General features: G+C 43.9%; 6 protein-coding genes across 6 annotated transcripts; 5 read left to right on the top strand and 1 right to left on the bottom strand.

Moving 5' to 3' along the window:
• Positions 1-12: 12 nt before the first annotated feature.
• Positions 13-1,047, top strand: LOC122621209 (uncharacterized protein CG45076). Its single transcript, XM_043798999.1, has one exon. It carries the CDS (start codon positions 63-65, stop codon positions 963-965), a length of 903 nt encoding a protein of 300 aa, XP_043654934.1. The 5' UTR covers positions 13-62; the 3' UTR covers positions 966-1,047.
• A 208-nt stretch (positions 1,048-1,255) lies between these two features.
• Positions 1,256-9,720, top strand: LOC122620566 (methionine--tRNA ligase, mitochondrial). Its single transcript, XM_043798086.1, has 6 exons — positions 1,256-1,427; positions 1,500-1,780; positions 1,848-2,270; positions 2,330-2,594; positions 8,236-8,433; positions 9,114-9,720. The coding sequence occupies exons 1-6, from the start codon at positions 1,334-1,336 to the stop codon at positions 9,590-9,592; spliced, it is 1,740 nt and encodes a 579-aa protein (XP_043654021.1). The 5' UTR covers positions 1,256-1,333; the 3' UTR covers positions 9,593-9,720.
• On the bottom strand, positions 4,288-4,946 carry LOC122620567. The gene is made up of 3 exons (XM_043798087.1): positions 4,746-4,946; positions 4,517-4,685; positions 4,288-4,452 (listed from the first exon to the last, which is right to left on the bottom strand). The coding sequence occupies exons 1-3, from the start codon at positions 4,944-4,946 to the stop codon at positions 4,364-4,366; spliced, it is 459 nt and encodes a 152-aa protein (XP_043654022.1). The 3' UTR covers positions 4,288-4,363.
• A 4,592-nt stretch (positions 9,721-14,312) lies between the features above and the next one.
• On the top strand, positions 14,313-14,973 carry LOC122621738. The gene is made up of 3 exons (XM_043799698.1): positions 14,313-14,546; positions 14,601-14,769; positions 14,833-14,973. The coding sequence occupies exons 1-3, from the start codon at positions 14,316-14,318 to the stop codon at positions 14,931-14,933; spliced, it is 501 nt and encodes a 166-aa protein (XP_043655633.1). The 5' UTR covers positions 14,313-14,315; the 3' UTR covers positions 14,934-14,973.
• A 108-nt stretch (positions 14,974-15,081) lies between these two features.
• Positions 15,082-15,656, top strand: LOC122618887. The gene is made up of 3 exons (XM_043795485.1): positions 15,082-15,285; positions 15,351-15,501; positions 15,589-15,656. Exons 1-3 carry the CDS (start codon positions 15,082-15,084, stop codon positions 15,654-15,656), a joined length of 423 nt encoding a protein of 140 aa, XP_043651420.1.
• A 9,024-nt stretch (positions 15,657-24,680) lies between these two features.
• Positions 24,681-25,823, top strand: LOC122621199. Its single transcript, XM_043798985.1, has one exon. The coding sequence runs from the start codon at positions 24,801-24,803 to the stop codon at positions 25,668-25,670; it is 870 nt and encodes a 289-aa protein (XP_043654920.1). The 5' UTR covers positions 24,681-24,800; the 3' UTR covers positions 25,671-25,823.
• The last annotated feature ends 13 nt before the right edge of the window (positions 25,824-25,836 follow it).

The following is a 25,836-nucleotide window of genomic DNA, read 5'->3' on the forward strand; positions in this document are numbered from 1 at the left end:
CAGTCAAGTCAGGCTTTCCGAATGGAGTCAGAGTCGAGTGTTTCCAAATATTCGATCGGAATATGCCTGGCACGAAAGCACTGCTCCTCGTCCTGCTACTGCTGCGTGCGTTCCCTCGACTGGAGAGCTTCCACTACCGACCCGCCGAAACGAATGCCAAGCAGTGCCTGTCCGGATTGTACGGCGATGCCAGCATCGATGGCACTGGAGAGGCGGCCGGAAATGGAGCCGGATCCGGAGGCTGTGGGGAAGGAAGTGCGAAGAAAACGATTGGCTGCAGCGGTGGTAGCGGCACCTTCGGTCGCGGAGATCCCAAGCAAAAGGCCTCAAACATTGCCCAGAAAGCCGCTCAGGAGGCCAAGGCAGCCAGCGACTCCCAGATGGCAGCTGCCGAGGCGGCTGCATCCCAGGTCAAGACCGAACTGGCCGCCAAGGCAGCTCAATCCGCTCGAGCGGCAGAGGCAGCGCTGGCCGGTAAACAGCAGATTGTCGAGCAGCTGCAGCAGGAGATGACCGAGGCGGATGCGGTTGTCAGTGAGGTGACCTCGTCCCTACAAAACACCCAGGCGAATGCCAATGCCGCCGCATCGGCTGCCCACGAGGCCCAATCGCAACTCAATCAGCTGAAGAGCCTGGTGATGGCCGCCACGGCCAATCTGGCCAATATCGAGAACGTGGCAAGTGGCGCACAGCAGGAGCTGGCCGAGAAGACACAGCTCCTGGAGGCGGCCAAGCATCGGGTGGAGAATCTCAGCCGCCAGATGACCGAGGCCAAGTCGGATTTCGAGAAGACCAAGCAGGCGGCCTACAAGGCGGCCTGTGCTGCAGTGGAGGCCAAGCAGAAGGCACAGAGGGCTCGTCGAATGACCCACCGCCAGCAGGTGCGATGGGGTCCACGCAAGTTGGCCGGAAAGTTTTCCGGCGGGGGCAGCCAAAATCTGGAACCGATTTCAGGGATTAATTGATCTTTTCTATATTTTGTTATGCTTCGATTTTGGTTTTATTAGTTTCCTATTAAAAATAAGGAATTTATTTCTATAAATTAAAGTGTTGCATGATTTTTTTATTACAGTCTGCTGTCATAAACTATGCAATAATTATATATAAATAAGTTTAAGATATATTTGATTTGAGTTTAATTTCAAATTACAGCCGTTAAATTTTGCCGCTACGCTGCTGTAAAGTACACATCCACGTTAAATGACTGTAACGAGCACTGTTAGCGGAATGATGGGCAGCACTGGTGGAACAGCTGTTCAATGTTATAAAATCAACCGGCAAATTGTTAGAGATATTTTTTATTTATTTGTGTATTAAAATAGCCTTTAAAGTGATGCTTCTTAGAAGAATTAAGTGCCTGCGATATTTGGGAACCCGCTACAACAGTTCGCACTATGTGACAACTCCAATTTTCTATGTAAATGCAGGTAAGCCCTTCAGTTCTAGATAAAGTCAATCACGACTATGGATGATAAGAAGGTATCCTTTTTTACGGATAGCTCCTCATATTGGTCACCTGTACTCAGCGGTCATAGCCGATGCCCACTGTCGCTACCAGAGGCTAAGGTATCCGGAGCAGCACGTACGACTCTGCACGGGCACGGATGAGCACGGCACCAAGATCCAGCAGGCGGCATCTCTTCACGGGATTCCCGTGGCCAAATACTGCGATGATATATCGCTGCGATATCGGGAGGTGTTCCGCAGTGCCAGTATCCAGCCGGAGGACTTCATTCGCACCACCGAGGACAGGCACAAGCGGGCAGTGGCCCATTTCTGGGTAAGATTAGAGTCTTAACAAGCTAGAAATATGTTATAATTATTAATTTTTAAATCTCAATCCTTAGCGCAGACTTCACACACGTGGGCACATTTACTCGGCCGCCTACAGCGGCTGGTATTGCGTGTCGGATGAAACCTTCCTCACCGACTCCCAGCTGAGATTGGACGAGGCCTCCGGCACCCGATACTCCCTGGAGTCTGGGCATCCCGTCGAGTGGACCGAAGAAACCAACTATATGTTTCGACTGTCACAGTTCCAGGACGATGTGCGTCATTGGGTGAAGGAGGAGGCTCGCATCCGCCCGGCCAAGTTCGAAAAGATTCTGCTGGACACGCTCAGCGAACCACTGCCGGATGTATCGGTATCTCGTCCTTCCAACCGCGTACACTGGGCCATTCCCGTGCCGGATGATGATTCGCAGACTGTGTACGTCTGGTTGGATGCTCTAGTCAACTATCTCAGCTCTGTGGGCTATCCCGATGAAGAGGTGAGTCTCAAGGCGTTTATTGGTGTGTTCAAACTTTTAACATGATCCTTAAATTTTAGTTCTCCGCCCACTGGCCACCGGCGCAGCAAGTGATTGGCAAGGACATCCTCAAGTTCCATGGCATTTACTGGCCCGCATTCCTCCTGGCTGCCGGCTTGGAACCCCCTGGACAGCTGTACGTTCACTCGCACTGGACCGTCGATGGGCAGAAGATGTCGAAGAGCAAGCACAACGTGGTGGATCCCGTCCAGACAGCGCGCCAGTACACCATGGAGGGCCTGAGATACTTCCTTCTGCGGGAGGGCGTGGCCCACAGCGATGGCAGTGAGTGAATCGAAACCGCGAAATCCCTTTGATGTCTGTGGCTTGTTCACTTTGCGGCTGCAATGCCATGTGGCCACCATGAGAATCGGAGAGGAAGGGGGTGAATGGTGTGGGCGTTGGCGCTGGCGGATTGTGGGCAGGAATGCCCTGGCTGCGGTTATTCAAATAGTTTTTCCATCAAATTATCAACCGAAACTGTTGAGGTTGCCTTGAAGTGTTCGCATGTGATGTGAGTGGCCATCTGTCGTCGTTAGTTTTACGGCTATGGTTACTGGTTACCTCTGCTTAAATTTGCATTTCAATTTTATGCCCGAACTGCCAAACCTAAAAAGGGAACCAAAGTCGAGAGGAGCTGGCCAAAAGTTTACGGTCTAGCAGGAGCTGGCGAGAGCTAACTTTTGTTTATTTGCCTCGAAAGTTTTCGCATCCCGAACTTGGAGCCATTTGCCATTTGCATAGAATCGAATGGGGCACACAGCTTGGGCGGGGGGTGCAAGTTTCCGTCAGGAATCCATCAATTGTCCGCCAGATATGTATGGCATTACGTATGGCATTGAGACGGGTTATCGAAAGCAATTAACACACTTCGCTGGGTGTCACGGGATGCGCTCTGATTGATTCGCCAAACCTTCTTCGGCTTTTCCATTTGCATAAATTGCTGGCATACCTCGCCACGCCCCCTCCGCCTCCGCCCTTCGCCCTTCAAAATTTAATTTTCAATTATTGCTGACTTTGCTTTTGCAACGGATTTTCCAGACAGGCGGCTGCTTTTCACGTTTGCCTTCATTCAATTTGCGCTTGTTGATGTTTCTCTTTTTAATTTTTTTTATGCGCCGCTGCCTTGCGGCTAATTTAATTGCAATTTTATTGCATTTGGCCAGCAAATTGAAACCGAAAAACAAAAAATACACGCTTCAATAAAAGTGCGCGAAATGCTGCAGTGCGACGACGTCGCATAATTAAATAAATTACAAAAGTTCGACATCTCGCGCATTTTGCATATTTTTCGGCCCATGAATGATTTATGCCACGCGGCAGACAAATTTACGTTAATTCAAGTCGCCTGCCGTCCATTAGGTGGAAAATCACTTATTTCCATCAGTTTTCGATCAGTTTGCTGCAAATTCGTTATTGTGGCCCAAGGTGACATCCGTTTGTACAAAGCTCTTTCAGGGGGACAACGTCGTTACTAAATGCTCAAGTTTTCATTACAGGCCAAACTTCCGCGACACAGAAATTGCATTTCGAATTTGATAAAACAGATGCTGGGCTGGCAAGGGAGCAGAAATAGTGGAAGGACTACGAAGGACCTTCAGCATCTGCGGTTATGTTAGAAAAAGTTGCCCAGGAAATGCAAATAGGGGAGGTGCGTTGATGCAATCAACTTACTTGGGGCGTCACTCAATTTGAAAAATTTGAATACATAAACTTGTCACTGGAGACGGAGACTGACTGTTTTGCCTGTGGCAGTTTAAAAGCGTTTTTACGCAACTTTGTGTTCTTGGATAATTGTTGTAAAGTAATTCCAATTGCTAGCAACGATAGCCTCCCAGCTATTATTAAATATGTTATCAAAAGGTGCTTATTTAGGGATTGTTCTTTTGAATACAACAACATTTCGTGAAATAGGTCTATTAATTTGTATATAAAGAGAGTAATCAAAGTACTTGTGATTTCGCAGAATAACGCCTGTGTGATAATTAATAATATGAATTAAATTTAGCAGCCGTTATGATACTCCGAACACTGTGAAAAACGATCTCTTCAATTCAATCATTTTTTCTAAATGTTATTGCTGTGGGTATTTCATCGATAGTCATTCTCCGAGCTACGCGAGTTGTGATACTGAGTGGGGGGTCTGCGAAAAGATTCAATGATGAAAGTAGATATTTTTGAAATTATTATAATATTTTTTTACGCACACTTTTCGTTGGTGCACAGGGTCTCTCCATTCAGCGTAAATCTTATCAGCTTGGGCACCTCGGTAGTAATGTTTCGGAAAATCAGAAACATTTCGGCGCGATTTCCCCTTCTGATATTGTCAAAGCACTCTTGATTGTCGGGATAGGGATTGAGATAGTCGACTTGATCCTACAAAGAGATGCCACCATGCCTTAAAAAAGATAATTTCTTGGTTCTTATAGTACATACTTCACGTCCGCGAGCAGAGAACTCTGCCTCCCAGTAGAACGAAGTGATGTAGGGTCTGTGGGCCGTGAAAACGCCTATATATGTTTTTCCCATGTCCATGGTGCTATATGTAAAGTATGAATCGCAATTGTGATCCGGAAGATGGGCCGCCAGAACCGAAATGATTGAAGCGCACAAGTGAAGCCAAAAAGTAATAGACATTCCGCTGGCGATGGAGGCAGATTTCAGACTAAAGACTATGCATGCTGTTAAATCTTCTTATGTATGGTGTTTATTATTTCTTATCGCATTCTCTTTATTTAATTTTTATTCTGTGTATTGAAGTGGTGTGCAGGAACTCTGCGGCTTGTTATTATTCATATTTAACACAGTATTCACTTCTATCTCACGGATTGAATTATAGAATTAAGAGGAATTCCATTTCATTGATGATTTTCATAGATACTCTTCGAGCTAAGCGTACTGTAATCGAGGGTGCTGCGTCTGTAAAAAACTAAAAGTGTTTTTTTGACAATTATTCTGATTATTTCTGGTTGGTGCATGGGATCTCTCCATTCAGAAATCGCAATTGCGAGCCTTTTGCTGTACCACTATCTGAGGTATCTGATAGTCGAGGAACTCGAGAACTTTCTTATAAAGCCCTTTTCCGTTTTAACCTTCTTAAGAAACTTAAAATCGAACTAAGCATGGGTAACGTGACATTAATGGAAATAAAAAGAGAAATACATAAATAAATCTCAATTTCAAGCAGCCCAACGAGTAAGAATAAAACTGGCAAGCACAATTTAATCTTTAAACTCCATACGTCTTCCTTAAGCCACTTACTTTATTGGCTTCTTGAGTGTTTATTTAACCCCGATAGTTGGCACCCTGTCCATCTGATGTGGCAAACAGATTCTGCTAAAGGGCAAACTTGAAATTAGTGTTTGGCACATAACCCATACGCCCCGTGTTCCAGGGGCCAACTTGAACGACACCATGGCTGTCTCCGATTGCAGAGAGGCTTGTTAAATATTTGATGGCACCACCTCTGCACTTAAAGCCAAGTTATGCTGTTGAAAAATACGAAAATACCTACATAGACAGAAGGGCACTGCAGAATTGTGTCAAAGTTTGCTGCAGGCGATGGCGAAAAACTGGAGCAGCGACAAGTTATTCAAGTTGTTTAAGGTGCAGCCGAAACAGGCAACAGCTCTCGGGGCACGTAAAAAAGTATTATTTATATTACTACCAGGAAGAGCGGCTGCATTTGTCTGAGGAATGGACCTCCTCCCACCCTTCGGTCACGTGGCAGCATGTGCAGCAGCGTGTCTACAGTCGGTGGCAAGTAGCAAATAGCAAGTGGCAAGCGGCAAGCGGCAAGTGGCAAGTACACGGGTTCCTCGTGCCGTCAGCAACTTTTGCCTTTTTGCACAATTTGTAGCTGCACACGTAAGCAGTTAAGAGTTGCCCGGACTTTTTGGACCGGACTTGAGCTCCGGCAGGTAATGCCACATATAAAATACAACACGTGTTGCGGGCCTCTTCGAAACAATTTCATTAGAAAGCCATACTCGATTGGCAGTCGAATGGGGGCCGCTAATAAAGTTCGATGCAATTCACATTGCATTTTGGGCCATCGGCAGGCAAACGTTTGCAATGCCATCAAAATTCAATGCATTCAAAATGAAAAGCCAGTCGAGCGGTTCAGTTTACTACGGCACTTTGGGGTTACCTCTTTAGGACTGCATTTGGCACACCATTTAGTAAGGTAACCTTAGAGATTTAATAATTGATTTTAAATTGGTTACAGCTTAAATTCATACATTTATGTGTAATATTCACTGGCTATTTGAGCCCAGAGTTTGTTGGCCAAGTGCATAAAGTGCGAGGTAGCAGCCGTGCCTATAACTATTCCCACTTTCCACCCTTGACATGAATTTGATTTGGGAAAACATACGTCTATGCAACGAAACGCAGCTCAACTCAACTCAACTCGACACTCTTTCATTTGAATTCGGTTGACAAGCAGACTTTTGCCTTTTTCGGGCGGTTGCCAACTTTGGCTGTATTTCTCCTAGTTGTGCAACAAATTAATGTTTCAGGCAACACTTTTTGGCAGTTGTATTTCCCCAGAGAGAAAGCAGAAGAGGAAACCTCATTTGGCAGCACAGGTGAAACGAGAGAAGATTCCAATGGAGAAAGTTCCACGTCCAAACCATCGAAATGTATTTGCTTGGGAATAATTCCTGGTCTGTTCTGCTCTGGTCTTTTTCTCCATCCGAAATCCGATCATCAAAAAGTAGGAATTTGGACCAACAATAATTACTTGCCAGCAGCAATTAGCCGATTATTGTCTCAGCAGGCATTGCTTGTTTTTAATTACCAAAAGGATGCAGTTGCAGTTTAAGTTGCATCAATAGTTGGTGGCCCCATTAGCAATCGATGATGTGCTTGCCGCATTTTTGGCAGGTATCTGTTTTTAATTCAGCTGGCACTTTGCAAGGGTTCTTAAATGAAGATCTTCCATTGAATTCCATTATTCGCTCTGATGATTTTCCATTGCCTGTTTTCCTACTTAATGGCTGCTATTTAAGTCAAGGAAATCATTTAACCTATTTGAAGTAACTCCCGATTTCCTTTCCTTTATGGACTCCACCGGTCTGCACTGAATGAATGCAGTGCTTTTGTACTTCATTTTCTCAAGTTTCCCCCGGCGAACACATCATTATACGTATTATGCTGGAATCACTCTTTTATCCCACAGACTATCTACCTCATTCAGTTCAATTTCCCTCCGGACGAAGATTTTGCAGCTATTAGCGCAGCTTAAATCCTTTCGTGTTCAGCTTTGCTCCCACAAAGCCACCTGCAGCTGCATTTTGTGTGGCAAAGGAAATGAGGGGAAAACTCCTTGCCTCGCTTGTTGTTGTTAAGTTATTCGGATCTTATCTTAAACGGCTTTGCCTGCAGGACAGCCACTCCCGACTCCATGGACTCTGGTTACGTTTTCGTAATGCTAATCCCCTTAATGGGCGGCCGGGCATATTGGCGAATTCGTAAGCGGTTAATGCTGGGACCAAAGGCAGTTAAGTGGAATGTGAACATACCACTCGTAAGTCCGCTTTCTCGTGTCGCGATGACATTTTTCGTTCTTTCTGTGTCAGCACTGGATGGAAAGTACGTCATGCAGCGATACAATTAAACCTCTGAACCTCTTAAACCAATAAATTGATAATGAATGGCCTATGACCAATACTTTCTTTGTGATTCGCTTTAAAATGGAATAAGTCTTTGATCGGAATAAATTAATGCTTCAATTGCACTTAATAGGATTTTAAAATCTTGAAAAACTCATAGATGTAGACCAAGGTATTCGCCGAAGTTTTGTACCCATCCATTTGCTCTCTCGTTTACAAGTAATCACGTTCCTTGGACTGAGAGTCATCTGCCTGTGTACTCCATCTTCCTGGTGCAAACTGACACGTTGTCTGCTCTGGTTTGCTTTCAGACTACAGCCACGTGAAGGCGCAGCGCATCCTCAACTCGGAGCTGGCGGACACCCTGGGCAATCTGCTATCGCGTGCCAGTGCCAAGTCGCTGAATCCCGGCCAAATCTATCCATCAGCCAGCGCGGAGCACTTGGCGGATCTGCTACGCAGCCTGGATGCGGCCAAGCGCCTGCAGGACTCGCTTCTGCAGCTGTCAGGTGAGTGGATTGTGGATTGCAATGGAACGGAGTGAGCTGGAGTGCAGTGCACTGCAGTGCAGTGCAGTGGAGTGGAGTGGAGTAGAGTGCTGCTTTGTCATTTTAATATTTAAGCAGCCGGGCTCGAGCTGAAGAGGCGCCTTCTCGAGATAGAGATGGTTTATAATCTGCATTTGCGTTTGCATCTGCATCCGCATCCGTATCCGCATCTGCCCGAAGCACTTCCGGCCAATCTCCGTGCGGCAAGTGCACTCGAGAGTGTGGCCGAGCCAGCGAGCTTATGGCTTTAAGTGCGCCAAGTGAAGCCATCATTTTGTATATTGTCTATTGTACTGCGTGCACTTGAACAAAAATTGGATTATAATCACCTAGAAAGTGACTTGGATTGAGCAGCATTTGGCCTTAAGCTCAGATTAAAAATTTCTTATCAATTATTATTTTCCATTCTGGCAATTAAATTAAATGTGTGGACTGAAATAATCTGTTGGCAAAATCACAAAGTTGCGGAAAAGTCCCACTTTTTATTTCAACTTTGGCAGACATTCTTTTATTTAAACTCTGCGCTTAGCTGACATACTAATCATCTGCTGAAAGTGTATAAATATTTAAGGATTTTAGATTTTTGCTACATTTATTTTCATCTTATTTTCCTTGAATATTTTGTATTTCGTACTTGGCAGAGCGATGCGCGTCGCATTATGAGTGCAATCACTTCCACTTGGTGGCCGACACAGCGATGGCGACTCTGCATGCGGCCAACAACTTCTTCGAGAGCTCCAAGCCCTGGACGCTGAAGGCGGGAGCACCGGATGGCAACCAGGCCCGTCTGGAGACCATAATCGCCATGACAATGGACGCGCTGCGGCTCAGCGGCATTGTGCTGCAGCCCATAATTCCCCAGCTGGCCAACCGGCTGCTCGATAAGCTGAGCGTCCCCACCGCGCAACGTGGCTGGCATTACTTGGCCGAGAGTTTTGCCACCACACCCGCCAGCTCCCCAGGACTCGGCGAGAGCCGTCAATTGGACGGGCAAACCAGTGCGCTACTCTTCCAGCGGATTCTCGAGGAGACGGCTGTGACGGGCGGAAAGGAGCAGAAGCCGCAGCCAGCCAAGCGGAGCAAATCGAAGAAGAAGGAGCGCCGCGAAACAATGTCCTGAAGTGGCCGTAATAAACTGATTCCAATGCCAAGCATTTATTCAAGGCGATGGCTTAATCATGCCATATATCTTCTTCTTATTAACTTTGGTAGTTGTCATTTTTTAACTTAAACTTAAATGGGCTCAGAAAAATATCTATTTATATTTTTAAGCACCGAACGAAATATTATTGTTTATAATATAATACAACCGAGTTAAAAGTCGGGCGGGTAGTCAAAATCGGAGGCCAAACAACTTGGACAACTCTGGGTTTTCGGGCTCCCACTCGGAGACTCATTAAAATCCACTTAATTATGTGCAGGAAGAGGAAAAAGCAGTGCCGTCAGCAGCATCGCTGTCTCATATTCCTTTGTAATTTATTACGCGTAATTGAAGTCAGCATCAGGTGGCAAGAATGGGACGTTATTTATGGCCTTCAATTGGCAAACAGGTTGAGGGCAGGCCACCAAGCCGAACTTGAGGCCAGACTTTTATTTGTTAATTTATTTTAATTTCCAGGGGCCAACCCACAAAAAATAATAAAAAGAGAGAAGGCTATAGACGAGTTGCTCGACTATCAGATACCCGGTACTCAGCTAGTGGGAGTGAAAATGAGAAAGGTTAACATTCCTGTTGACATATCTAAAGAAATTGGAATGAATCAAGAATATCTATTTTATATGATCGGTACCTACTTTTCAATGAATCTAGTATACCCTCTTACTCAACGACTAGAGGGTATAAACACACCATGAGAACGAGCCAGCAAACAGGGTAATCAAAATAAATGGCAACCGGCTCTCAATCCGAGTGGGAGTGCATATGGCAGTGGAAGGAACTGGCTGTGGGCCAAGTAAAGTGCAACCATTAGGGTAAATGGCTGGCTGGCCCTATGGAGTAGAGAAAGCTGATTAGATTACTCGCCAGCCAATCGCAGATCCGCGACTTCGTGGATATTGTTTAATTAAGGTTCCCCCACGAAAGTCCGCTCTCCACATCAATCAAGTCTCAAGCCCAGAAGTCGAAAATCATTGGCCAAGAATTGCACTTTTATCGCTGCTCGATTGCCCGCATTTTCACTTGTGCGTTGCAGTTGGTGATGGGAAACGCAAGTATTTTGCACCAACTTTGGCACTTTGAAATTATACAAAATAAATTATATAAAATGTACATATTCTTGATCAGTATCTACAGTAGAACCAATAAAGCCATGTCTGTCATTCCGTTTTTTACACCAACTAATATATCAGCGATATTACTTCGGTTTTTCGTTTAAATATGAAATCTGCAAGGGTGTATAAACTTCGGCCTGCGAAAGCCAGCTAACTTTCTTGTTCTTTTTAAACCATCCACATTTCCCATCACCGGTTTTTGTTAATTGCACGAGAAGTGCAGACATTACCGCCGCTATCAGCTGCAGGTAAACAACAATTTAGCTCCATTTTGGCGTAGACCAGAACGCTTAACTCTCTTTCCCAGAGTGCACCTCCTCTTGGCCCAGATTGCCAATTAGGGCGTCAAAATGTGCGGGATTTTGGGCTTGGACCCAGTTAACTTGCAATTCGCAGTGCAGGCCGAAGTTGTGGAGATGCTGATGCGGATGTTTACGTTCAAGTTGATGCAGACAGTTGGCTGTTGGCCTGAAAAGCTAGCACATGATATACACATGTGTATAACTCGTAGACAGATCGAGCAATTAGTGCAAGGGATTGATGCATTGTCTGCCTTGCAATTTGGCAATGAAACTCAATAAAGTGGCTTTAAAATGCGGAATTCGATTACATCCATATTTGGGGCATGTTTTCTGGGATGCCAATTAAGGATGGAAATTTGATTCATTAATGGGTACAATACAACATACGAGAGTTCTCCCCATATCAGTTTAAAATAAATTGAATAACGATGCAGCGTTTCTCAAAATCCTTTACTGAGCAATAAAATGTAAAATCTTTAAATAAACTTTTAGGTGACTGACTCGACATGCAATGGAGCATATAGTTATGATGGCTTGCAAGGTGTTGACATGGAAAATCTGTGCAAGCAACATGAAATGAATTAATAGTTTGAAGGCCACGCCAGAAGACCACTTACATATTATCTCTCCAGCATTCCTCCGCCAAGGATCAGGCACTTTGATCTGTGGGGCATAATTGAATATCCAAGCGTACGAAATGAAATTATATAATGCAAGCAAATTAAGTTGACGTTAATGAGACAGCAGCGGGCGAAGAAAAAGCAACTGAACAGGACAGGGAAGCATAAACAAGCGCATCAACATGCTTGACTTGTAAAAAGTTGCGAAGTTTGCATTTTAAATGAAATTATGCAGACTGCGATGGGTAAGTCAGGTAATAGGGTTAATGATTCACTTTAAATGCTGCTTAAACTCGAATGCAGCTCCCAAGGTGGTTGTTGTTTCAGTTATTATTGTTGTTGCTGTTGCTGTTGGTGTTGGTGTTGCTGTTGCCGTGGATGCTGCCCCCTGTTGCACTTTGATTAATTACAAACTTGCTTTGTCGAGATTGCCGCCGTCTGCCGGCCACAGCTCTCCACTCCGGCAATGCATAATTTAATTTGCCTGCCAGCCACGTGGCGTATGCGCAATATTGTAAATGAATTAGCCCGCGCCCCAAGTTGCCACTTGGCAAGGCTTAAGCAGTGTTTCGATGGGGCAGCCTCAAAGACAACGAAATTGCTTCGCCCATGCTTGCCACTGCATTCTGCATTGCAGGCGAGTTCGCAACTGTTCTCGCAAACTACGTACGCGTGATAATCTTTGGTTGAATAAATGTGCATATATAAGCATTAGTTACGTGTGTTTACTTAAGTATATCTGAACTTACAGAACCTAACCGGAATTACCTCGTTTTAATCGCAAATAGGTTTCTGATAGTCGAGGTACTCGATTTCGATCTTTGAGCTTTTATGATAAAAAAAAATAATAAACAGTGTTCTCCATTCATGTTGAGATAATTTTGGAAATTGATATCGCTTATTATGTGGAAAACAAATTAAGTATATTAAATTCCCAGAGATTTTTGTAGATATAAATTCCCCATTAATTAATGGCAAATAGGAAATCATACAATCGCTGTAGTTGTCAGTAGCTACCAAAGGCAATTGTATTTGCCACAGCCTATTGGATTATTGCATTTTACGACTGAGCATCTACGAGAACCCTTTAAACTTCAAATATGCAAATTGCACAATGCCTGTCATTCGATAAATCCAATAATGCGAATGTACAAAATGACGCTTAACTAATTCATTAGGCCAACGCAAAAGTGTTTAATGAATCAACGCAAAGCAGAAAGCGTTTAATGTAATTCCGCAATTAAAAGTCGGAAATTAAATCGAGCGCATTGGGCATTTAATTTTAATTAAGATTCATGCGTGTGTTATTCAAATGGCAACAAAGTTCTTTAGCTAAGCATAGATTTTGGCTACTTTACATAATATGTTAGTAAATTGCACTACAAAATTCCAGCCCAGTCCTTAATCCTTGGGCCGTAAACACACACACACACACAGGTACAAGCACATCGAGTGCCACGCAAGTATGCGAGTCGTTATCCCTTTTAATGAATTTTTTGCTAGACTCGCTCGGCCTTCGCTTTTCCTTTTCATTTTGCCGGTCAGCAGAAGTTTATTTTCCCCTTAACCCCCCGTTTTCAGCAACCTTTTTGCGCCAAAGTAAATATTTTACTATGCCACTATTTAAAGCATACTTTCTGGCGTCTGTCGGCACAGCTGGAAAACCGCAGCTGGAAAACCTGCGGCGAACTGGCGAACGGGTGAACTGGCGAAGGCGAAGGAAAATGCTGCTGAAGCAACAGCCCGGCAGCCATTTTATTTTTGCAATATTTTCCAGGTCAAAATGTCGTAGAACTTTTATTAACTTCATGCCGAAACCCCTTAGCGTGCAACTGTGTCTGTGTGCCTGTGTGCGTGTGCATTTGCAAGTGTGTGTTAGTGTGCCCCGTCGTCCTTGTGTTTGTGTCTAAACATTAAAAGTAGCTTAGTGTTGTCGGTTGTCGGTCGTTGGGCGTAAGTGTTTGGGTCTCATGTTGATAACCAACATACATATATTGGGGATGTCAACAACCGAATGCGCTTCGAGTGGCTTTCGCATCACAGTCAATGGACCAAGGATCGTTATCCTTGCCAGAACTGGAGCGCTGTCGTTTGGATGATTTTATGGCCTGGAAAGAGGCCACTTCAAATGACCAGAGCCGCAAGCTGATTTTAAAGGTTCCCCCAAGTCAAATAAAATTTCGTAGAACAGGCGGAATTTCTGAACAAAATTTTCGGGGCATCCAGTTGATAAGTAAGACAAATTAATTTGCTGCACTTTTGCATGACAATGCAAGACTTATGAGCAAGAGCAACGCACAAAGAGATGGGAAAAAAGGAAAAATGCAATTTCCACGAAGACAAAGGCGACGACAGACAACAAATGAGAGCAGGAAAATTAAATTCACCTTCGAAAATACTTGTGCCTGACTGGCTCGACGTGTTCTCGCTGGGAATTTCTCCATTTTTAACTACAAAATTGTTGGGAATTTTGACTCTTCACTTCAATAAAATCACTTCATAAAATTTAAAATGAAATATTTAAATATTTTGCATACTTGCTTGTATCAGCAAATGTTTAATCTCTTTCAGAGCCTTTCCACAAGCATTGATAATGATTTCTATTATATACAATAATCTGAAAGCTCGAAACAGTCAGTCTTCAGACTTCATGCACACCAGACTCGAAATGTCAATTACCCAGTTTGCGTTATTGGTTCTTTGTGCGGGCCAAACTTTGGGGCTACTTGTACCCCAGCACTACTGCGATAAAAACTTCAGATATGCCTACAAAGACGCAAATTCCTATATGGGCATTTTTACGGCCCCCACCTTTTCTTTAGTAAATTCGAATGCAGTGCTAAACTGGAGGGCGACATTCGAAATCGAAGGAAGCCGCGACGTGAGTAGCTATACATCTATATAAATAACATATATTTATATATGATTTGGTCAGTTGTTTGTGGGCCCAATGAAAACGTATCCCAACAAGAATGATGCCGCCACGAACATAGGTAAGGGAATGCCGGCCGAGATTTTTGTGGAGTTCGTGAATATCACCACCGCGCTGCCCAAGTTGATCTCCTTTTCTATCAACGACCAGTTACTGTGCTCCAGTGCAGAATGTGAGTTGAAAATTCGTAAGTCTTGGGTGTTTCAACTAATCACTGATTTTGAATATCTTACAGACGGATTTCCCAAGACCAGAGCTACTGTAAGGCATCGAATGACCCTTACCGTGAAAAATAAACGCCCAAGCCCAGTGTTTCAAAATTACGGCGGCTATTGAATATAAAAACAATTATTTCATAGTAATGACAAAGTGGCGCTTGGGGAATTCCAAATAAAAATTGTGTAAATCTGTGTTGCGTTATCAATTGGGCTCTAGCATATGACGGTCAGTGCTTGTTTCGACTTTATAAAGAGCGGTTCCGAGAATGCTTATCATTTGGCTGATTTTTTCATGGGTCGTTCTGTGCTTCGCTCAGACAGTATACGTGCCCTATAATCATTGCGCTGACTACTCTAGGTACGAGCTGCTGGACGATGGTCGTACTTATTTGGGTATTTTCACACATCCTTCGGGGCAAAATCCTTTTAATAAGTGGTCCGCAACATTCGATATTCGTGGACATCGCGAGGTGAGCTCGTGATTCGCTCAATTTTGGAGCTTTCATTTCAGACTAGGGAATTTTATATTTAATAGATCTTTGTGAGTCACCTGATGCCGTATCGCGAAAACATTTCAAATGGCCAGCGCGGACAGGTTTTTGTTTACTTTGTGAATATCAGAACAGAACTGCCCATACTAACCGTTCTGAAACTGAACAAACAGACGCTGTGCAACGGTACTGGATGTGAGTTTATATTTAAATTATTTTCGTTATTCCAATATAAGCTAATTCAACAAAAAATGTCATATTTTTACCCTGATAACCGGGAAGACGAAAGCCCCTCTACCAAAATTACTACACACTATACAATGGAGCTATCGAGAAGCAAACATAACTGAACTTGAAATTGAATGAAATTATAACATTCGGAAATTAAATAAAATATTTAATTTATTAAAGAGTTTCTAAATTCCAATGTGATAGAAAATTTGAATCAAACTTTCGTAGTAAACTAGGATCGGATGGTTTTTCGTGATAAACATATTAAACTCCAAATTGAAATATGTCGAAAATGGGAACACGTCTAAGTACATGAGGAGTTGTTCCTTGACGTCGCATGCGAATATTTGACAGCAAGTTAAATGGCGTCACAGTGGAACTTTATCGTTGCCGTCGGAGCGTTGCTAATTTTGACTGGCCCCCAAAAATGAAGCTCGCGACTAGAGGAGGAAGGCGTCTGATGGAGGACATCCTTGAAAGAGTAAGCCCCTTGTAATTTGCACAGCGGGATGGCAACGGTGCGTTGGGCCGTGCTCCTTTGCTAGTCCCTTGCGCCTCCTTGGCTTCTTCTGCTCCTCCTTGGCTTCTTCTGCTCCTCCTTTGCTCCTTCTGCTCTTCCAGCTGCATCTCCAGCACCCAATAAACATGCATATTAATGACCGTGAGTCCGATGCCGGTGAACTCGCAGTCCGTGCGCCCATTTGCCTTGCAAAGCGATCAAATGAATCAACGATACTTGCAATTTCCGTGTCGACTCTTTATGCGAGTGCATCTCGGAATGCTGGAAATGAATCTGGACCTGGAAACGGAGACGGAGACGATGCCGCAGCCGGAGCTGGAGGAGTATGACAGACACAGAGCCAGCGACAGCGGATGCAGGAGCTTACCCAGAAAGCACTCAAGGAGCTGAGGGGCGGAATGAATGGAGCACTCGTAAGGAGGTGGCTGAATGGCGTGGACTCAAATAACAGCAGTTTCGGAAGAGGACATGAATTTATGGTGCTGGGATATGTAAATGTCCACCCGTTTTAAAACTTGCTTACCTTGACCCATATATATTATATATATAATTCATAATATATAAAGGAAATATTTACTTAAAGTGGCTTAATCTGCTGTCAATTTATCGCGCAGTAAATTGCGATTGTACTGCTTTCCCACGACACGTTTTAATCCCCGAGAGCATTGCACTTAATTAATGGAATCATGATCAAGGCTGATGAATTTCCCTTGCAACTGCCACTAATGAAAGCTGCTCAGCGTTTCTGTGCCGAAGAAGCCAATTAAATATGAAACAAACGAAGATAAGGATTACATTTCTGTGACAATAAATCCACTTGGCTTATTTGCCATATACTGGAGCCAAAAAGTATCCACTGAAGTGGGTCAAAAGAGGCTCTTGGAATAAGGGAATTTCGTCCGTGTGCCAACATGTTGCTTCTGCTGAAGGGCTTTAAATGTTTTATATATTTCATTCGTTTGTTTTTGTTTGTCTGCGATTTCTTTATTTTTTGAGCCTGCCCGAGCCGGAAATAAAATAAAAGAAGCAACAGTCAGGCACTTGTTTTTTGGGGGGTAAAAACAGCAACAAAGGGCCGATGAAATAAGACGACTAAATAAAAATAAAATCAAAATACGTGAACGGTGGGCGTTGCGAGCATAAATCTCATCAATCAAATGGAATTGTGCGCATAAAGTTATCGGCTCAACTTACAGCAGATAACTCAACCCGAACCCTCTGCCCCTTTGCCTCCTCGTCCGCTGGGGCAATTTGAGTTTATTGTTTCAATCTGTTAAGGCAACCCCAGGGTCTGAAGAGGAGCCAGTCATAGCTGAGGACTTTGAGGCTACACTTGTAAAATAAGTGTGTGCTTACTCCACCAAGATTGAGTATTTATGTAAGAAACTGGCAGGGTACTACAGTATATATAGATTTAAGTGTATGTTGCAAGGGACAAGGACAAAGATTTGCAGTTCCTTTAAAATTCTAGATACAAGGAGGGGTGAGTGATTATCTTACAACTTTCATATGCCATTACTTCATTTAACAACTTACAGCTTAACATGTAATTTTATTTTTCTCTGGCTGTATTCTAGCCATACCGCATTAGGCACACAAATCAACCCTCCAGCCCGCCAGCCCATGGGCAAGTTTTGATTGTAAGTCCCATTTCTGGCCATGTTTCTTGGTTTGGTCACGGTTTTGGTTGAACCATCGCCTCCGGTAGTTTCCAGCTTTGTTTGTTTTTATTTTGCTTTTTAGAAGCCGCTTTCCCTGCACACTTTTTGCTGTTGTTGTGGAAATCCGATTTATTTGCATTTACTTTGAGTGCCGAGCATTCTGCATCTCGCCTATATTTCTGAGGATTTTTCTTTTATAATGGTTTTTTTGGTTTAATGGTTTTGGTTTCGTGGTTTGCCTGGCTTTATCTTTAAGTTTACTCAGTCTTAAAGCTGTCTAAATATCAGAGTCTGTTGGACTTAAAGTGAAACCTAATTAAGTTGCCTAATTATTTATGGCACAATTGGCTTTGGGCCATTCCGCGAGTACGCTGGGCCAACAATCATGGGCAAACAGTTGGCCTGTTCCATAACCGCCCTTCGGCCATATTGATTAGGTGCGTTAATATGAGCAAAATGTGGGCATAGTCCTGTTTGCGTCAATTGCGATTCGCCATTGATAGCCATAACAGCCTCTGGAGACGCGCACAGGATTACCAGGGCATAGGAGTATGTATTCTGGGGATTATCACGAGATACTCCAATTAACAACATTACGCCTGTCAAGTTAATTTGGTATAGCTCAGTTAGTGGCGAAATGAAAGACGACTGACCGATTTACACAATTAAAAGTGTATGCAAGTGGAGAAGTAAGTCCTTTTTGGAATTTGAATAAAATATTAAAGTTTTACGCTTGAGGGACATATGATTTTACATAAATTTTAAGTTCATTCTTACAGCATAAAAATGTTTATTGAAGTTATTTGCAGTTAAGGCACGCCATTTGGCTATAAAGTTTAGATATGAAATACATCTATGTCAGAATCACCAAATATCTAGAATCAAAATTCAATTTTTCCCAAATACTAAGTACGAAACAGAAGCAAAAACCATAAGTAGTACGTCAAGTGCAGTTTCAGCTGGAGGCAACCGCAGCAAAGGTTTTTCTGCGTTTTTCGCGAAAGTGGCCGGGAGTTTTCCGCGCTGCGCTGGTGGTAATAAAACGTTTAGCGCTTTTAACTTGCCACACAGTGGGCGGCTGGGAAAAGGGGGCGGGCAGGAGCGAGGGAAAAGAGCAAACTTTGTTGTTATTGTTGCTGTCGATATTTGAAAAGTTGCTTGCTAATTTCGCTTAAGGACTTTGGAAACTGAAATTCGCCGTAATTAACTGAAACGTTTGCATTTTAATAGACTTTGCATAAATTGTGCGTTAAGTTTTGTGCAAACCAAAATGGAAACGAAACATTAGTTGCGAATTGAAGGAGTAGGGTTAGGACAGCATTATGAATAAAGTTTTTGCTCGGAAAGCAATGCCATAATCGAAGAATTAAGTTCTGAATGGGCATTCGTGGATGCGAAGTGGCAGTGGCACTGGCGCATCAAGTATACGCCACGTTGGCCAGCCCTAGAGTACGTGCTTATGTATGTGCAGCAAAGCATGACTAATGACACGCCAGTATATATCATTTCGTTTAGCAAATAACAAATATCACTGCCCGGTCCTGGAATTTCCACATCGAAATGGATAGAGAAAGAGAGAGAGAAAAACGATGGTCAGAGCGAGAGGCAAATAAAGATAAATAGTGTTTGGAAATGTTTTCGTGTTGCCGCTGCAGATGAAACGAAAATCCATAGACTCCGGACCGAAGCGAAGGTCCTGGGAGAATCCTCCGCGCTCTCCCTGTTTTCCCCATTTCGCTGTCGTATAAATAAATACGTAGCGAGCATCGCATTTGCAACATTTATTGAGTCGTTGAACGAGTTGAATGAGTTCGGGTTTGCTCTTTTATACCCGTTACTCGCAAAGTAAAAGGGTGTACTAGATTCGTTGAAAAGTATGTAACAGGCAGAAGAAAGCGTTTCCGCCCATATAAAGTATATATGTACATATGTATATTCCTGATCAGGATCAATAGCCGAGACGATCTGGCCATGTCCGTCTGTTCGTCTGTCCGTCCGTATGAACGTCGAGATCTCAGGAACTACAAAAGCTAGAAAGTTCAAAGTGCAGGGGGTGTGCGGGGTTTGTAGTATGTAACAGGCAGAAGAAAGCGTTTCCGACCATATAAAGTATATACATATATTCCTGATCTGGATCAATAGCCGAGGCGCGGGCTGCGGGGTCTGGGCTGCGGGGTGCGGGGTCTGGGCTGCGGGGTCTGGGCTGCGGGGTGCGGGGTGTGGGGTCTGGGCTGCGGGGTCTGGGCTGCGGGGTGCATGGTCTGGGCTGCGGGGTGCGGGGTCTGGGCTGCGGGGTGCGGGGTCTGGGCTGCGGGGTGCGGGGTCTGGGCTGCGGGGTGTGGGGTGTGGGGTCTGGGCTGCGGGGTGTGGGGTGTGGGGTCTGGGCTGCGGGGTGTGGGGTGCGGGGTCTGGGCTGCGGGGTGCGGGGTCTGGGCTGCGGGGTGCGGGGTCTGGGCTGCGGGGTGCGTGGTCTGGGCTGCGGGGTGCGGGGTCTGGGCTGCGTTATCTGGGTAGATCAAGGTACATCTAACTAAAATTAAACCAAAACAAGTTGGGAATTATTTGTAAACGTATAAAAGTAAAATGTAAAATGTAAAATGCGGGCTGTGCAGGGGCTGTGCGGTGTTTTGTGTGGGTTGTGCGGGGGTTGTGCGCGGGTTGTGCGGGGTGTGGGGTTAAAGGTACATATATGTATGTAAGTAAAATTTAACCAAAACAAATTGGGAATAATGCGAGGTCCCCCTACATAGTTACCAAATGAGATCTCCGGAACTACAAAAGCTAGAAAGTTCAGAGTAAGCATACAGACTCCAGAGACATAGAAGCAGCGCAAGTCGATTAATGTTGCCACGCGCACTCTAACGCCCACAAACCGCACAAAACTGCCCCGCCCACATTTTTTAAAAAGATTTTGATATTTTTTCATTTTTGTATTAGTCTTGTAAATTTCTATCGATTTGCTAAAAAACGTGTTGCCTAACGCCCACAAACCGCCAAAAACATTCAGTGTTAAAAACTCTCCTTCGCACTTCAAATAGCTGAGTAACGGGTATGAAATAGTCGGGGAACTCTACTATAGCGTTCTCTCTTGTTTTATTTTTAAACTCTAGCTGAAAGGCTCCACACCATCCGGCAAAGACTAAACGAGCATACTATACCCAGCTTAAATATTGATTTACGACCACACACACACAAACATACGCACACCCTCATACGTTGGCTGAGAAAGAGACGGCTAGAGGCGAGGAGAGAGAGAGAGATGGAGCGACATTGGTCAAGCGCAAAACAATGCAGGCAGTTGGAATTTGTTTTTAAGTTATGACCAGGCGAGAATTTCTATTTAACTGTGAAACCTGTAAGTTCCCCCGGCAGCACGGCAAAACTTTATGAGAACAAGCATCATGGAATCCGCTTATCTTGTCTTCAAATTGCTTTGCCAGCTCTCAATAATGACTTAAATCGTTGCATAAACTGATCGATGGGCTGAAATATTATTAATCAAGAAAACAGGATTAAAAGCCGATGTTTGAGTATAAATTTAAGCTTCACACGTTGGATGTACGAAGAAAAGAACTTTTCTACCGAGCGCAGTGAAAACTTTTTAATCATAAATAAACGAGAATCTTCTAAATATCCATTAAGATGAAAAGCGTACCTTAAAATTGCACCTATCCATGAAGTCAAATGCAGTGTTTTAGGGCTCATTAAGAGCCACTTTCATCGCACCCCAAGCGTCTTGAGGATCCTTCGGCCATCTGATAGCTTGGACTGCGCCCAAGGGAAATCGTAATCAGCAGTTGGGTCGAATTTGCCATTGCATTCATTAGACGGCTGTGGCTCCGAGGGAAAATTGAATGTCAAGTGCAGGACGGAAAGGAGGAAAATTCGTAGCGACTGCCACTCCAGCAGTGGAGCCAGTGGCAGCCTGCAGCTAAAAACAAGAAGAGGACGAAGACCAGGAACAAGACGATTCGATGGGATGCCTTGCGATGCAGACAAAATGCGCAAATTGGTTTCACTTGGCAGAGCAAGCGTGAAAACGATGTTGTACTAGTCCTGCTCGACGCTTTTCCCGCTCGAGTTGAGCCGGAAAACTTGGCCCAAGTTGCCGCAAACTTTGCGACCGTTTTGCACACGTTGCGCATTCGCCGCGTACGCCGACGCGCCCACATGGCGTATGACAAATGTCCCCGCAGCTGATTCGCAAATCGCTGGGCACGACACTGGCCATTAGTATAGATTAGAGCTGGTATACTGGGGATCTGGGGCAAACCTGGTAAGCAGCACTCAGCACTCAGCACCCAGCACCCAAGGTGTTTGTAATCTCTTTGTCAGCCTTCACTATTATTGCGGCCTGTTTGCGCTGCCCTCTGGTGTCATAATAATTAAATGGAATTAATGCCTGGCCGGCCAGAAATTCATCACTTCAACCATCTATGGCTGCTGTTGCTGCACTGCGAAAAATTGATTGGTTTCGAAAGTTTGATAGTTCTTAAATAAAATCAGGTAACAATTTGATGACCTTTTATGGTTTTCTATCGCAAGAGTTACCATCAGTTTCTTGTAGTAATGATTTAAACTGAGGTATTTATATTATTAAGTGCATTTGCACAGATTCCAGTTTTTTTCTGGGTGTTGTGGTGCGTGCCGCATTTGCTTTGTTATTCGAGGTGGCAGACTCATTTGTAAGCCAGTCCAGGTTCCCAGACCGAGCGAATCTCTTGAGGTGCCTTGAGCCAGCGCATTGTTCGTAGGTTTTGTTTTGCTTATGAATACCCGGCCTTGAACTGAAATAAAGAAGCTGTCGTCCGACTTCCACTCGACTCGCACAATATATGAATGTGGGTGGATTCAGAAAATGTTCAAGGAGGCCTTTCCACACATGTTCAACTACCCACGCAAATGTGTGCAAATTTATGTCCTCTGTCCGCTGGCTTTTTCGAGGTCCAAAATAATAATAATGGAATATTTAAGTTGGTGTGTTGATATATACATATATATTTATCAATGCCCATAATAAACAGATTTTGAATAATAAATATCCTTGTTTATGGAGGTAGACCCTTTATTACACAACTAAAGCCATATTTGGCACAATGCAATTTAGTAAATTTTAAATTTTCAGAATAGTAAAATAGTAGTCAAACAACTTGGGGAAATCAGCGAAGGGAAGAGTGCACCAGCATTTTTCGCTGATTGATGGCTGAACAGTATTACATCAATCACTATTTTCACGCTCCAGTGATAATTTAATTCGTGTTCAATAGTCTGGCGGTGGCAACTTTAAAAAGTTCCTTTGGTCGCCTTCATATTCAAGCAATTCCCTTTGAGACGGTGAATTCCGCGTTTCTATTTTTCTTGCGAAAAACTGGGTAAGGCTTTTATTTATGTAGAGAACCTCGAACCGCAAACGGGTTCAAAGTGCATCCACTGGAAGTTCCTGTGGCTTTTTTTGTGCGGTGTGCCAACTCGAATGCATAGCCAAAAAATATACGACTCCACTTTTACGCTCGAGTTTTGTTTATTTTTTCCGTTTGATGTTGCGGGCTGCTTCTCCATTTGTCGAATGCTTAAAGCCATTTGAAAATGATTGGCTTTTATGTCAATAAGCGTCTCAGTTGTCCTTACTTGTTTCAGTTTTTCTTTTGCATGGCTTTTCTTTTGCTTGACTTTTTTTTCGCTTTTTCTTTCGGCTTTTGCACTCGCGGTATTCTCTTACAGTCTGACGCTTAAGTGCCCCAATAAAACACAATAAATATACACATAAATTTTTATACACATCCCGCGTATATACAACCATTTTTTTTTTTGTGGCCAGAGAGCGGAAAAAAGTTGTCGCGTTTTGATAGATGAAACGAAATAAAAAGTAAAACAAATATTGTGTTCTGAGCTCTCGCTCACTTAAGACTTAGAATTTTCCAGCGATGGCAACTTTAAATTGCGAAATTAGAGAGCAACTGGCGAAAACCAGATGCCATGAATCTTCCTGTTAAAATTAAAATCCTTGGTTAGGATCAAAATTTTGCACTGCCCCGAATATAAAATCAATAGGTTCTCAAACAACGAAGCGTAAAATAGGCATTCGTCACTCGGTTTTCGGTGCACTGACATACATAAATCTAAATTCAAACCTTTTGTGGATTGGATTTTTGTTAGGTGCCTCCGATTTGTAAGCCCTCTGATTGTGTTCAACGTGGCACGCACAATTGATTTATGAAAATTTATTGCTCACATGCGGAGGACCCAACATCCAACATCCAACACCCATCACCAAACACCAGGCGCCCGAGCGCCCTGCGATAGGCAACACTTTGTGTTCGAAATTAAAGCTGCCACGCCGCGAGCAATAAAAGCAAAGCCATAAAAGCTAATGAGCCCGAAAACTCGTCACCGTTGTCGCAGTCATTGCTCCTCGGATCTGCCACGCCCCCTAAAACTAATATAAATGTTCGAACGGGGGCATAATGAAAATCGCGGCCATCTTGTTGCGCCTGCATTCCCTCATAAAATCGAGTTTCACCTCGCTGTTTCAGCTCATAAAATAATGGCGATCGTCGGCTACCGTGAATATACGGCATGGAATGTCGTAAAATGTATCCAAATTGTTGTTGTGGAATCGGGAATCTCCCGATGAGAATACTTACTTAACGTTATTGCCTGTGAGTGCGCATAAATTTGGCAACAAATGCCAACAAACAAGTTGAGGTATGGAAAAATGGGGAGGATGTTTTGTTATTAGGGGGCGTGCCAGAGGCTAATTTATTTTAGGGGGGGTGGTGTTTTCACTGCTGGAAATGTTTTCAAAAAGAAAATAATTAGATACAAATAGATACTTTGCAAATTTACAATTGTATTGAATATAAATATATCAACATAATAAAAATGCATTGAAACTATGTTACAAAGTTTTGGGTTAAGGAACCGAAATATTTCTAGGTGTACATTGATATATGCTGGCAGATTTGTGTCACCCTATTAAGCATTTGATAGCGAGGCAACGGAAACTCTGCCATAGACACACATTTGCTAGCCAGTCCAAATTACATGAATAGAAATTCCAAGTACCCAAAATAAATACCTCCATGAATACCTCCGAGGACAAACGAACGCTGGGTGGCTCCTTCTTCGACGTGCTGTGGCCATTGATCCTGGACGAGAATGTCTGTCGCATCGAGACCAAGCCGGATGCTTCCTTTGTGCCCCGTGAGCCCTTCAATCGACTGGAGTGGCATACCTACCTGGCCCACGTGGGCTATCCTTTCTACATGCCGCCACATGAGCTGCGCTGCTGCAAGGGCGCCCAAAGGGAGGAGATCGAGAACGAGGATGCGGAAAAGGCCCTAAACCAGGAGGTGGAGGAGCGAAAGGCGCCGATCCAGGTGGACTTTCTGTGCCGCGGATCCCAGGCCATAAGGCCCATCGATAAGGTGGTAAATCAACTGAGGATGGAGCAAGAGCGCCGCCAGAAATTGGCGTTCGACTTTGCCAATCGGCGATATCCATGGACCATGCAAACTCCCTGTCACGAACTGGGCTTCACCATCACGGAGGAGCTGCAGAAGTGCTTCAAGGGGCCCATGGAGCTGGACATCCTGAGGGCCATCCATGATCACGACTGCAAGCTAATGATCATTGATCTGGGCACCGATGTGGACATCAAGGATTGTCAGCGCTGGATCAAGTTTCGTCCCTACATCCAGTTGCTGGCCTTGGTTCGCACACCTCGCATGCAGCGATCGCTTCAGCTGCTCAATGTCTTCCACACGCACTTGGTGGAGGAGTCGGCTGATAACTCATGGAATGATGAGTTGCAATGCTCCCTTCGCACAGGCTTTGTGCACGCCCAGAAAAGCCACTTCCTTAAGTCCTGTGGGGAGCCATTTGTCTTCGTATTCAGTCGGTTCCGCGGCATCTGCACCTGCGATACCTTTAAGATAATCCGCCGGGCTTAGAATGGAATCCTTCATTAGGTATTAGCAAATGTAAGCTGATGTTTCTATAACTTGGTAATTACTGATTATTCTTAAAAAAATTTATAAATGTAAAAAAAAATCTCTAGTTTATGCAAGATTGTATTACATGTAATAAATCGAATTTCCAAATCATTAAATCTGTTTT

Source organism: Drosophila teissieri, chromosome 3R (genome assembly GCF_016746235.2).
Source record: "Drosophila teissieri strain GT53w chromosome 3R, Prin_Dtei_1.1, whole genome shotgun sequence".
Classification (NCBI taxonomy): domain Eukaryota; kingdom Metazoa; phylum Arthropoda; class Insecta; order Diptera; family Drosophilidae; genus Drosophila; species Drosophila teissieri.